Here is a 12684-nt window from a genome sequence, read left to right on the forward strand (position 1 = left end):
CGTCCATCTTTTTTTCTTTACTATTGCCACACATGCACCTACTCTCTGGGTTACCAACTAAAGGTTAAAATGACCTTTCCTGTGGCATTCTGACCTGTGGCATGTTGAGATTTGAAGGTTTATATTGCCAAGCCTCATATAAGTCAAATGATAAATTGCGTCTAGCCCCAAGCAGGAAGTCAGTTTTGGACAAGGAGAAGAACTGGGTAGACAAGCTTTTATTAACAGTGAGAATAGTATTCCTATAACCTATTGGCCGTCTAATCTGGGAAAGGGGAAATGCTGAGTTCAACTACTGGAAGTCAACACTGTGAAATGCAGGTTGCACACATATCTGCAGCAAATGGTTCAATCCACTATGCCACTTTATTGGATAAAAAAAGACTCAATGGCCTAAGTGCATTTTTAAATTCTAGTTTAATTAAAAATAAATGTTCTTAACTCTTAACCCCATCTGCCCACTGAGGCCTCTTACCCGAGATTTCTCCTCCAGTTTGGTCATCATCACCACAGTGGCTGATCGTTGCTCCCACACCATCCTCCAGAAGTCACCAAAGGTCTCAGGCAACGACCCTTGCGTTGCCATGTATGCATTCTGCTTACGGTACCCATCGATGTAGTTGGCATTGATGTAATCGCTGCCAATAATACCTGCAGTAAGCGAGAGCAGAGTAAGAAACCTTCACAGAACAAAGCAGGAGGCGAGGAATAAAAAGGGGAATGTTGGTGAAAAAATGTGTCTTTCGAGGAGCGAACGTTGGTGGTTTAGTCAAACATCCTATTTCTACCTGATTTCACCTCATACCAGTCTTTATACGTTAAATTTTTAACTTAAATTAGTCCTTTTTGTTTGAATTGATAAGCACCTGCAGTGATCTACAATGGACTATTTTTACTCATATTACACAGGTTGCCGAAAATGGATCACCTTAAGTTAAAAAGAGCTCAGATCACACTGCCTGGACTATTTTCAGCCTATTATGTCAAGATCACACCAAGGCTGCCAGGAAGGTCTTTTGCTAGTCACTGGTGAAACAGAGAACGCACGTTTGAAAACTGTGCTCAGTCTACAAGGCACTCGATTTTAAGCACCCTAGCTACAAAGTCCGGGAAACGGCCACTACAACGCAGCCGTTTCCACGGATACCTTAACCACGCATGCAGTACAACGCATGCGTGGTTACCACGATAGCCTTTACCACGCATACCTTTACTACAAGGTATGTAGTAAAGGCATATGTGGTAAAGGTTAAAAGTAAAAAAAGGGGGCTTGGGGGGGTTTCCCCCCCCCCAAAAAAAAACTCACCAGAAGTCACGTCGGGATATGCAGGCAAACAGCGTTGTTTAAGAGAAAACGGAAAAAAAGTTCTGTTTTCTCTTAACGACGTATGACGTCACCACGCAAGAATTCGAGGAAAAGCTAGTGCGTAGAAATACCATTCCGTTGTAACGCATGCGTGGTAAAGGCATGCGTTGCAACGGAATGCGAAGTAAGAACATACAACCACAAAGTCCAGGGTCTATAGACGTCGCACTCAGCCTGTTTTATGGGACCATCTTTCCAACAGCAAATTAAAGGTCCTCCTGTGTCCAAAAATCTAACTATGAAACGCCCTCACGACACATCTCGGATATTAAGGAGACATTATCTACATGCTGCAGAAGTCTTAAGACTGACCTATTTTGCTCCATCTATGATAGAGTGGCAAATGGCTTCTCCTCTTTCCAGTCATCCACGCAAAGTGACTCCATAGGTAAGGAAACCTCCCCACTTCCTGTCTTTGCCGCATCCTAAATGCTACGACCTCCATAACCAGCTCCTGCGGGCTTTTCATCTGTGTTACCACTACCACTAAGTCTTTACTACCTTGTCGGCATGTCAAAATAGTTGGACCAATCAACAAGGTCACACCTGAATCTACACATACTGTGTTCTCTGTCCAACCTTACTATTCTAACCTTGGCACCATAAAGTGTCTTTCCATCAGTGTGCTGTGCTGTAGAATCACTCACAACATAAATGAATAGGGAGATACAGTGATTGGGTACATAGAAAGGTAGGCCCCTGTTTAAAAGTGGTATACAGACTACCAAATTCTGCAGAAGATGCTCGAGAGTTAAAAGCTACATGTTCTTCGTACTTTGACTTCATATCCACACAGTTCTGAATTAAAATTTCTTCCACCGCTCAGCCCATTTAACTCTGATATCCATCTTAAGGTGCTGGCAAAACTCTGGACCAATCTCTGTGCCTTCCTGCTGATTACTGCCCGAGGGACAAAGTGCATGCCTGGCACAGTAAATGCCTCTCAATTGCTTCGACATCCCAAGGGGAGAACTCATCATCTCATTTGCCTTGAGGGAAAGTCACCGACTTCTTCTTCGAAGCAGTGCTTTTACAGGCTTAATCACAAGAGTAAAAGAGCATGCGTTCGGGGGTGCTTGACTGGGTGAGGGATGCCACGTCAGCTTGCAAAACCCATCTTTTCATGATGAACACTTAATACCCTCTGGTCTGATGTATAATTTCTAATGGTAGCAAGGGAAAGTCTCTTGATGAGTGGTCTTGTTGAGACCCAGTCACTTACAAAATAGCCTGTAGCTTGACTTAGATATAAAAGAATTTAGTGTCTGAGGGGAGGGATCACAAGACAGGAGCTATCAGTTCCACAGCAAGGAGAGGAGAAATACTCCACATTAAAAAATAGCCATCTTGCATCTGCCTTCAGGGAATATCACTGGATATTATAGGAAGCAACAATATTTTCAAACTATTGTTTCACTTTTAAAGTGGTACATCACTCCTAGGTGTATAGCACAGATAGTGATAACTTCACTGGAGTGCAGTCATTGCAGGGTGAAATATATTTTATGATTAAGAATTAGTTGGATTAAAAAAAAAATAGCAAAACCTAAAATACAATCAAAGGCGCTAAAAATTTGCAATTCATTAACTTCTTTGACTGGTATATGGTCACCATGTTCTAATTATTATAAGTTAAGCACCTAGTGTTATTTTAAATTTTTAGCAGCTTTTGTATTGGAACTGTGTACATTGGTTGTTGCGTGGATGTTGCAAAGCACGTAGACACCATTTGTTATGTTCACTAAACCTTGCTAAGTAAATTGGCAGTTTCCACCCTGCTCAATGTCCAGTCAACCCATTGATGTGAACCCTAAAGACAACAGCAAACCTTCAATTCCTTTAAAACCTTTCCCATAGACAATCCAAAATCTCCGTCACCTTCAAAGCTGACAACACTCTTAATGACTACAAAGCATTCTGAAAAACCATGTGAATTATACTCCAGCTAAAATACTCACGCGCAAGTTGAGCTCTTTAGCCCAGTGGTATTCCAAAGAGCTCGCCAAAAACAAATTTTCCATCCCCAGCCAGGAAAGAAAATGGAAGGAAAACAAAACCCCCAATGACTTCACGCCACTGAAGTACGTCAGTATAGCACGCAAATAACAGATCAGATCAACCAGAGATAAGTACTATATTAACACCATCAATGAAGCTAGCAACAGTAGCATAATGGTCTTCAAAATAATCAAGTGCTGCATCAACGCCCTGTCCTACACTACACAAACACCTGCATTATTATCAGCCACTTCAATGAAAAAGTAAAGAAAATCCCACTGAATATCAACAAGCGGCTCTGATCCTTCTAGACCTCTCGGCAGCCTTCAATATGGTCTCCCACCGCACATTCATCACAAGCAGGCACAACATAGGCATCCAAGGAGCCACTCTCAGCAGATTGCCTCTTTCCTCACCGGAAGGATGCAAAAAGTCCACCTTCACCTCCGAACCCAAGGAAATCGTCTGTGGACTACTACAAGGATCCTCGCTCAACCCTCTTCAACACTTACATGAGGCCTCTGGCTTGCATCGTCAAAATCCACAGATTCAACATCATATCCTACGCCGATGACACACAACTCATCCTCTCCTTCTCCGAAGACACTACCAACACCAAGACCAAAGTACACAACTGCATGACAGACGCCGCCAACTGGTTGATGGATAACTTCCTGAAGCTCAACATGGATAAGACAGAGGCTCTGATTTTCAGAACAAAAGCTCTCGATGGGATGCATCCTGGTGGCCCTCAGTACTCTGACCTACTTCTACCCACTACTGACTACGCAAGGAATCGAGGCATCATTCTGGACAACAAGCTTACCATGACGACTTGGGTCAAGTCTGTCTCCTCCTCCTGCTTTTTCATCCTCCACATACTTTGTATATTCAAATGGCTACCCCAAAGCTCAAGTTGCACCATCACCTAGGCCCTCCGCTCCAGCCGGCTGGACTACGACAACCATTTCTACACAGGGATCACAGTTGGCCTCCAATGAAGACTACAGACCATACAGAACGCCACAGCCAGAGTAGTCCTGGATCAACCTAGACAAACCTACATCACTCCCTACCTCCGAAAACTTCACTGGCTCCCTGTACAGAAAAGATGCCAGTACAAGCTCCTGACCCTTGCATACAAGGTCCTACACTACTGGGGACCAACCTACTTGAACCACCACCTGAACTTCCATCAGGCCACAGACACATCTGCTCCGTGTGCCTTTCTCTAACCCTAACCCCTGCATCTGACGTAGTAGATGCAGAGGTCTCTCCTTCTCCTACCAAACAGCGAAGAAGTGAAACGAGCTACCCTTTCATCTATGGACCTCCCCATCTCTTCCAAAGTTCCAAAAGTCACTCAAGACTTAATTATTCAGCTAGTCAACGGGACCCTGCCAGCACCTGGATACCCTCAGGGTTGACGAGAAGCGCCCACAGTCTTCACTGGAGAAACCCACTCTTCCTGACTCTCCTTCATAAATTCTTTCTGCCCTCAAGGCCTCTTTCAAGATAGGCCTGATCCTCCTATTTCTTAAGAAACCCACAGAACACCCTGAAAATCTCACCAACTACTGGGCCATCACTGATCTAATCTTCAATGGCAGGGTCACTGAAAAAGCAGTCTATGGCTAACAACATGATAACATCATTGCCAATCATTTCATGCACAACTGATTGGCGTTAGATTGCGGTGTGGCCTGGAAACAGCTACCTTGTAATGTATAAGACAACTTCCTGCTGACCACAGATAAAAGGGACCCATGCCACTTAATATTAATAGAGTTTTTAGCTACCTTCAAAACTGTCAACCACCCGTCATTCAGGCCCTAGGTCTGTGATTCATTGGAAAAGTTCTTTACTGGTTCTCATTACCTAGTCGAATAACACCAGTTTACTTACATAGCCACTTCCAGACATTTTGGATAACTTATAAAATGAAGTTAAACAAAGAGAGGAGTACCACCAGAAGTAAAGCTGAAGGTTTCCTAATGGGGTGTTTTGAATGATAAAAGGAAGGGATTCATCCTTTTATAAGAAACCCCTCACTCGTCAACCTAGTGGTGACATTCTTCATCATCGGGGTCCACCCTGGTGGCCTAGCGTCACCAGGGTGTGCTTCAAAACCTGAGGTACAGTGGAGCAGGTTGTGAATGTAAGTGCAAAAAAAGGAATGTTAAAAATTGTCCTGGTTTAACTTATAAAAATGTGAATTTTATTTTAAAGCAACTGGACAATATTAAAAAGGGGGGTGGCGAGATACTGAGAGGGAAGTTACGGCCAAAGTATCTCTATATGTGTATTTGTGTGTTGGACCAACACACAAATACACATATAGAGATACTTTGGCCGTAACTTCCCTCTCAGTATCTCGCCACCCCCCTTTTTAATATTGTCAAGTTGCTTTAAAATAAAATTCACATTTTTATAAGTTAAACCAGGACAATTGTTAACATTCCTTTTTTTGCACTTACATTCACAACCTGCTCCACTGTACCTCAGGTGTTGAAGCACACCCTGGTGACGCTAGGCCACCAGGGTGGACTCCGATGATGAAGCATGTCACCACTAGGTTGGTGAGTGAAGGGTTTCTTACAAAAGGATGAATCCCTTCCTTTTATCATTCAAAACACCCCATTAGGAAACCTTCATCTTTACTTCTGGTGGTACTCCTCTCTTTGTTTAACTTAGTCCTTGACCAGGGGAATAGGAGTATTCTCCGTTCACCCCGGGTGAACACCATCCCTTGCTCTCTCCCCCCTGTTTTCCAGTAACTTATAAAATTCCCCAGGTTTCCGTCTAGTCCCCAGTCATCTTCAACCTCTACATGCAGCACCTTCGAACGCTACTCATTGGTAACATAAAAAAAAACAATATACCGATGACACTCCAGAAGTCCAGTGCTCCAAGAGTCCAGTGGCTCTAACACTGCTCGCATCTCATCTTGTCCTGGATGTCCAGCACCCACCTGAAGCTTAATGCAACCGAAACAGAATTCCTGCTATTCACCAAGAACAAGCAAAAGGTAGTCCATACCTGGCTCAATTACATAAAGCTGGACGCATTCGAACCCCAACTTTGGCTCAACAGCACATAAGGTGGATTTGCCCTGGAGCTGGGGTCTTATACTTAAGGAACATGTTGCCAAGGCTCACCCCCCCCCCCCAAAAAAAGTGAAACCATTCCTCTCATAATAACCTTACCAGCAACCACCATCTTCAAATCCGGCTTCAGCATCTATAAAGCCATCACCACTGGCACCCCTGCCTATCTGACTGACAAGCTTACCATTACAGGTGGCTTTCTGTGCTTCTGCAGCCAGGACATCATCAGAGAGAGACAAACAGGTGCAAAAAAACAGAAAGACAAGACTTTCTCCATCCATGCACCCAGGTTCTATAATCTAAAACAACAATGCTGTATCCATAAGGAGTGTCCGAACCCTGATTTAGGAAACGTTGAAGTCCCATCTTTTGTAAGTACCCCACATAATGATGCAGTAACAGTCCGTTTTTAGGTCGAGCCTAGCGCAGCGCGCATGCGCTGCTCTAGGAGATGACCTTTTGGAATCGGTCTGCACTTTTGTAGCACTAGTGCGTGTGGGAGCATCCACCTTGCGGGAGCGAGCAGCGGCACGCAGGGGCCATCTGTTTCTAATTAGCATGGCCGCGCGCGCTTGTTTACATTTGCCTGTCTCGCGGTCGCTTTCACTTTCTTGCCTGTCTCGCGGTCGCTTGCACTTTCTTGTTCCATCCACTCTTTTTTTTTTTTATACACGCAACACTTTAAACAAACCAACATATGCAAGTTAACAGTCCTTTAAATGGGCCGGTACAGGCATTTTTTTTTATTTTACGAGGGAGAGTACCTCCATTTCTCAAGAAAAACGTAATCGTTTTAATTGGAGAGTACCGGCACTTCTCAAAACAAGGAGGTACTCTGGTACAGCAGTTCTATTTTTCCATTTCAAGCATTACACCATTACACACACACTTTTCTTCGAGCTGCCAGTTCTTGATACTGTAAACCGCTCCCACGCGCGCACAGTGCACTGGTGTGTATTTCTACAATCATTTGTGAAGACAATACATGCAAAGCCAAATGCATTTCAAGTTGTGTGTTTCAAGGATATTTTGATTGTAGCAACGAACAAATGCTTTACTTTATTCCAGTGGAAAGAACACGAAGGCACCCATTCGACAACAGTGTAACATTTTCATATATGACAACGAGTCTGTTTGTGCCAAAGCTAACGTGTGAGTTGGGAGTCCCAACCCCTTTCTTAATTAAATCTCCCTAATCCTTATTTAAACTAAACACAAGACAGGGCTTTTTACGTTTCTAGTGCTACGTGTAGCTTTAACACCAACCCAGTTTCATTGCATGGAACCAACGCTATACAAACACAACACGGGCACTCCATCTCGGATAACTTACAAATTCATTTGAAAACAGTTAGAGCTGGTATCTGGCCTAGTTCCGGGAACCAGCGTGCTGGAACCGGGAGGACGACGGGGGAGGGAGGGTTGCGCTCAGTCCGTGGCTGCCTGGCACAAAAGGGGACACGCATACCTTCCCTTGCTCCTGCCGACCCACAGACAGGGTTGATGTATACTCGGAAGTTGTGTAGTTTATTGCCAACCTACGCGGTCTAAACCGAGGGGCCTCTGTTTTCATAATCCCTGCTTTCCTACTCAGCAGTATGATCATGGGCGGATAGTTCTATCTACCGCAGCATTTGTTTCCTTTTAGCAGAAAAAAGGGACCACTTTCAGTGGTGTTCTATGCTGTCCCTGGACGTTCGCTTTCTCCATCTTTCAAAAAGCGCCCCCCCCTCATGTCAAATAAGCTATGAAAGCCCCCACTCTGTGCTGGTGTTGCCTAAAGAAGCTCCTGTGTGGCTTGGACTGGAGCACCCCCATAGATTTTGCTGTCTCCCAAACGGGAAGTTCAGTTGATGTTGTTGTACTTCTGGTTTGAACCCAGAGATATTTAGCCAGATGCTGGCGTTAGAGATGACCTTGCTCTAGGACGCTATTTCTTCCCCCTGATTCCTATACTGCTCAGGCAGGTGCTTAAAAAGGTCCATCATCACATTCCATTATGTCCTGTCATACCATGACAAATGTACCACTGAATTGACTATTCGCTAATGTGTTACAGCTCCTGTACAACAACCCTCTTGTATGCTGCATCTCTTTTCTTGCTCTCCTTATCTGGAGGAGGAGCATCGCCTAGGGTATGGTGGGAGGTGCTCTAGCAGGCAGTGTGTCTCACAAAGGAGTATCGGGGAGCCTGCCCTTTAATGTAGATCAGATCCGTTGAGAAAGGCTCAACTTCTTCTCTTCCCTGGGGTGGCAACTCTAACTTTGACAGGCACTTTGAAGCGGTCAGGGACAGATTTTAATATGCTCTTACGCATGGGGAGAAACTTGACAGTATACTGAAAAATGTAGGGTGTCTCTACGAGGAAATCAGTCTCCTCTTGAATGACATGCATGCTTAAATTGTGGAAGTCCGCAGCCTTCTGGATAACCTCCTTGTATTCTGTAGTGTCATGCTGTAGAGGCCATCACTGGATAATGCTCCAAGTCCTCTGGGGAGGGTTTGAGGGGAGGAGGATGGAGGGATAATTGTGGTGGTCTACATTGTGGTCATCCCAGGGGTCATCGGTGGAACCGTTGCTTGTGAGGTGGTTGTACAGGCCGAAAGCACCTAGGGGCTTCCTGGCTGAGAATCTGAGAAGGGAGACTCACAGGTGACGTACACAGTGGAGAGGTTTGTGAGCATGGTGGTGGAAATAGGCTTTATGGTAAGAGGACAGCTGTGTCCCTGCGCTTCTCAGGTGTTGGTTCTGGGGATGGGGGTCTGGAACGAGGCTCGTCCTCTAAGACAAGCCTGTTTCTGCGAAGAACAGGCTTCAAAGTAGCCTGTAGACCCAACTTCTACCAACAGAGACTGTATGACTGAGATCTTGCCTGTGATTGGGTAATTGAAGAGAATATTTTGCCTAGTCAATTCCTGCTTAAGCCTCTGCAAGATAGGGGCCGCTGTGATCTTGTCACTGGACATCGATAGCGGCCTGGATTTCTCTCTTGCCTTTAAATCCAATGGGGGGTTCGGAGCAGAGGATTTCTCTCTTGCCTTTAAATCCAATGGGGGGTTCGGAGCAGAGGAAGGCTTTGGTGTTGACGAAGACTTGTGGACCGGCACTGAAGGAAGAATCAGTGCCATCTTTGTGTGGGGAGCATTGATATTCAATGCCCTTTGAGCAGCTGGGGCTTGATGGGCGATAGGGGTTCATGCCCTTGGCCAGAGGGTTAGTGGTCTCTGAAGCGGTTATTGGAGCGACGGGTGCAGGAAACAGCAGGGGACCATGACTGGCTTTGCCTCGACTCTTGTGCTCATCAGGGCTTGACTCCTACAGGAGTGCTGCTTTGCCTCCGTGTTTTTGAAAAATATTTTTATGGGACCTCACCATGGAGCTATAAATCTCTACAGGTGAAGGAATGCACACAACTGTGGGTGTGGTCTTCATGCAAGAGCCGGCCTTCAGCACCGGGTCAGTGTCCTCCATGCAATGGTTATCAGATTCGCTGGACGAAAAGGTCTCTGGACTTGCGCGACAGTTGTGCTCTGGGAGTCTAGATGTTCCAGCATCCTCATGTTCTTGGGTACCCAGGGGTTTCTTACCCAAAGATGTCTGGCATGCCGGAGATGTCCTGCCTCCGTATCTTATGTTCTCTTCGATACTAGAAGGCAAGACACGATGGGCAGGAAGCAGCATCATGGTAGGAAATAATCCGAGATTACACACCTCTTAGTGGTCTACCTAAGTATACTTGGAGTGGCTGATACAACAGTTCTGAAATGGTGTCTGTTCCATCACCCATGCAGCATAGTCAGGCGATGTAGAATTGGAAACTGTACTTGGCCCCTGAAGGAGAGTAGGCCCTAGATGCCGCATGACGTCGACAGAGATCTTTGTGTAGCCGAAGGGTGCACGTGTCGGTACATAGACTATCTGTAGCTCATTGAAACCCAATGCAGTGTGGTGGAAAAGTAGCTGAATGGACCGAGCGAAAAACATGGTCGGAAGAAGGTGACCTTGGATCCTACTTGGTGCATGTCCGAAGCAGACGGTGGGTAAAAAACAATCTGACATGGAGTTGGTGCCCATGCGGGATGTGTAACAAGAGGAGGAGTCACGCTGCAGACTTTTTGGGAGAAAAACAACTTGCAAACGTCTGAGCCCAACACTAGATGGCAGGAGTATGCTAAGCATGTGTATCTACAGAAACACATGCTACAAACATAATGTTTGCATTTAAACTAAGGTTTTACTTGGGGCTTTGAATATTTCTAAATAACTATAAATAGAAATTGTGTTTGATTTATAAGAATATGTTTCAACCAAGAAGTAGATGGCAGAATAATGCAAACCATATGAATCGAGAATAAGTTCTCTTAGCAAAACATCACTTGTCATCCAAACTAGATTAATTTTCTCAAGATGCAACTTTCATTTGGAATGGAGTACATAGAATCAGAATTCACTATATAATTATCACACCAAACCCAAAGTAAAAATATTATCCATGTTACATCGATAACCACCAATCACTCAAGTATGTGGTATCTTAACCGTGGTACAACTCACAGAACTACAGACCTGAGCAACAGGTTGCATAGCACTATCCACTCAACATTGGCTACTTAGAAAGCAACCAAACAAGCAGATACAAGATTCGCCACACAGCACTCCATTAGCGCTATACAAATGACATTTGTGTAGGTCAAGCTTAAACCTTTGACCTGCCAATAACTGATTCTCTTTAGCTCTATAATTAAAAAGAGCAAATGGTTATTTTAGTCATCATTAATAAGAAGTTATTTGTCTATGGGATCCATAACCCTAATTACAATTTCCTGAACGCGTTCAAGTATTAAAAAATGTCATTATGAGTGTTACTTAAAGCAAAGTTCAAAAAGACAGTCACTACCGAAAAGACAGTTCCAGCAGGGACTATGTATTATAGAAATGGACTGTGCTCATGAATAGTCATTGGGAGTTACCTTCGATTGGCAGTAGAATGACTCGCGAGTGGTCGTAGGCGATTACATTAGCATACCGGTTCTTGGGCTTGTTTACTTCCAGGTTCGAGTGCTCCCATGTGAACTGCTGCCCGGGATCAATGGACTGAAAGGAAAAGGAAAAATCCAAAACTAATTAGACTTAGTAAATGGACCGATAGGAATTTGCTTCTTGTTCATTCCTGCAGTGACTGGTCATATGTAGGCTGACAAGTGATCAGTAGTTCCCTCTCATAATGTTGTTAGAAGCATGTATGTCATACTTTATGAAGGAGATTTAATTGTACTACGTGCAATTAAATCTTACTTTTTAAATTATTAGTTTGTTTGGAGGTGGCCAAACTTAATGTGTTTTGTCATCGCTAAGTATAGTGCCACTCTTCGGGATCATTAGCCGTGGTGCAATACTGTGTAAAAGTTCAATGGCTCATTTAAAACCTTGCAGCCTTGAATAAACAGCTATTGCCTCAAAACAGGTGTTGGCAGGCTTTTTTTTGTAGTAAAACATGGATGCAAAAATAAAAACAATCATTGATATTTTATGATGCCTCCCACACTCGAGTTGTATTTTCATTATGAACATTTTAGGAGTTTGTGTCTCTAGAGAGATTGCACCCAGTGTTGGATGTCTTTTACCAGAATCCCCACATGCAACTTTCTTCAGCAGTGTTATTGCCTCTTATTAACAAAGCATGTTTTCCCTTATTTCACATTCCTAGAGATTCCTTTAACACATCATCAATTGTAGATCCTCTATCAGTTACCACTGTACTCGCACGTGGGAATGAATAACATTTATCAATGTTTGGATTGAATTCCCTTATGTATTAATTTAATATATTTGGATCATTTTTTTGAACAAAGTTTTTTGTTTGACTAAATCCATTGTGACTTCGAATAATTTCTTCAACCCCAAACAAAGTAATATAGTTAAACTCCAGCAGTGGAACTGTTTTTTTTAATTGCATTATCCTGAACGATCCCTTGTAAGATAGAGCGTTGCCCTACTTTGATTCTGTAATTTGATTCCAAGAGCTTTGTGGTTTGGAACATTTTGCATGCTTTATTCTACTCATATTTGAGACTTCTTGTGAAATCTGGGTGGCTATCTTACACTTCCTCTGACGGGCATATCACAGTTTACTAGGTTGTTAGGGAATATTTATAGTTAATTTACTCTCCGTATGGTAGGGATTAAGTCTTGCGTAAGTAAATGTAGCACT

General features: G+C 43.8%; 1 protein-coding gene and 1 long non-coding RNA gene across 5 annotated transcripts in view; one reads left to right on the forward strand and one right to left on the reverse strand.

Moving 5' to 3' along the window:
- The window catches only part of LOC144798606 (uncharacterized), a 1317000-nt gene that overhangs the window by 189002 nt on the left and 1115314 nt on the right, over positions 1-12684 (forward strand). The gene's annotated exons all lie outside the window — the stretch shown is intronic.
- The window catches only part of PTPRS (protein tyrosine phosphatase receptor type S), a 320940-nt gene that overhangs the window by 26878 nt on the left and 281378 nt on the right, over positions 1-12684 (reverse strand). For all 3 annotated transcript variants that reach the window (XM_078669564.1, XM_078669562.1, XM_078669563.1), the window contains 2 exons: positions 11444-11567; positions 476-651 (listed from right to left, as the gene is read on the reverse strand). In XM_078669564.1, the coding sequence (XP_078525690.1) occupies positions 476-651; positions 11444-11567 (300 nt within the window). The remainder of the gene's footprint in view (positions 1-475; positions 652-11443; positions 11568-12684) is intronic.

The sequence above is a fragment of the Lissotriton helveticus genome, chromosome 12 (genome assembly GCF_964261635.1).
Source record: "Lissotriton helveticus chromosome 12, aLisHel1.1, whole genome shotgun sequence".
NCBI classification, from domain to species: domain Eukaryota; kingdom Metazoa; phylum Chordata; class Amphibia; order Caudata; family Salamandridae; genus Lissotriton; species Lissotriton helveticus.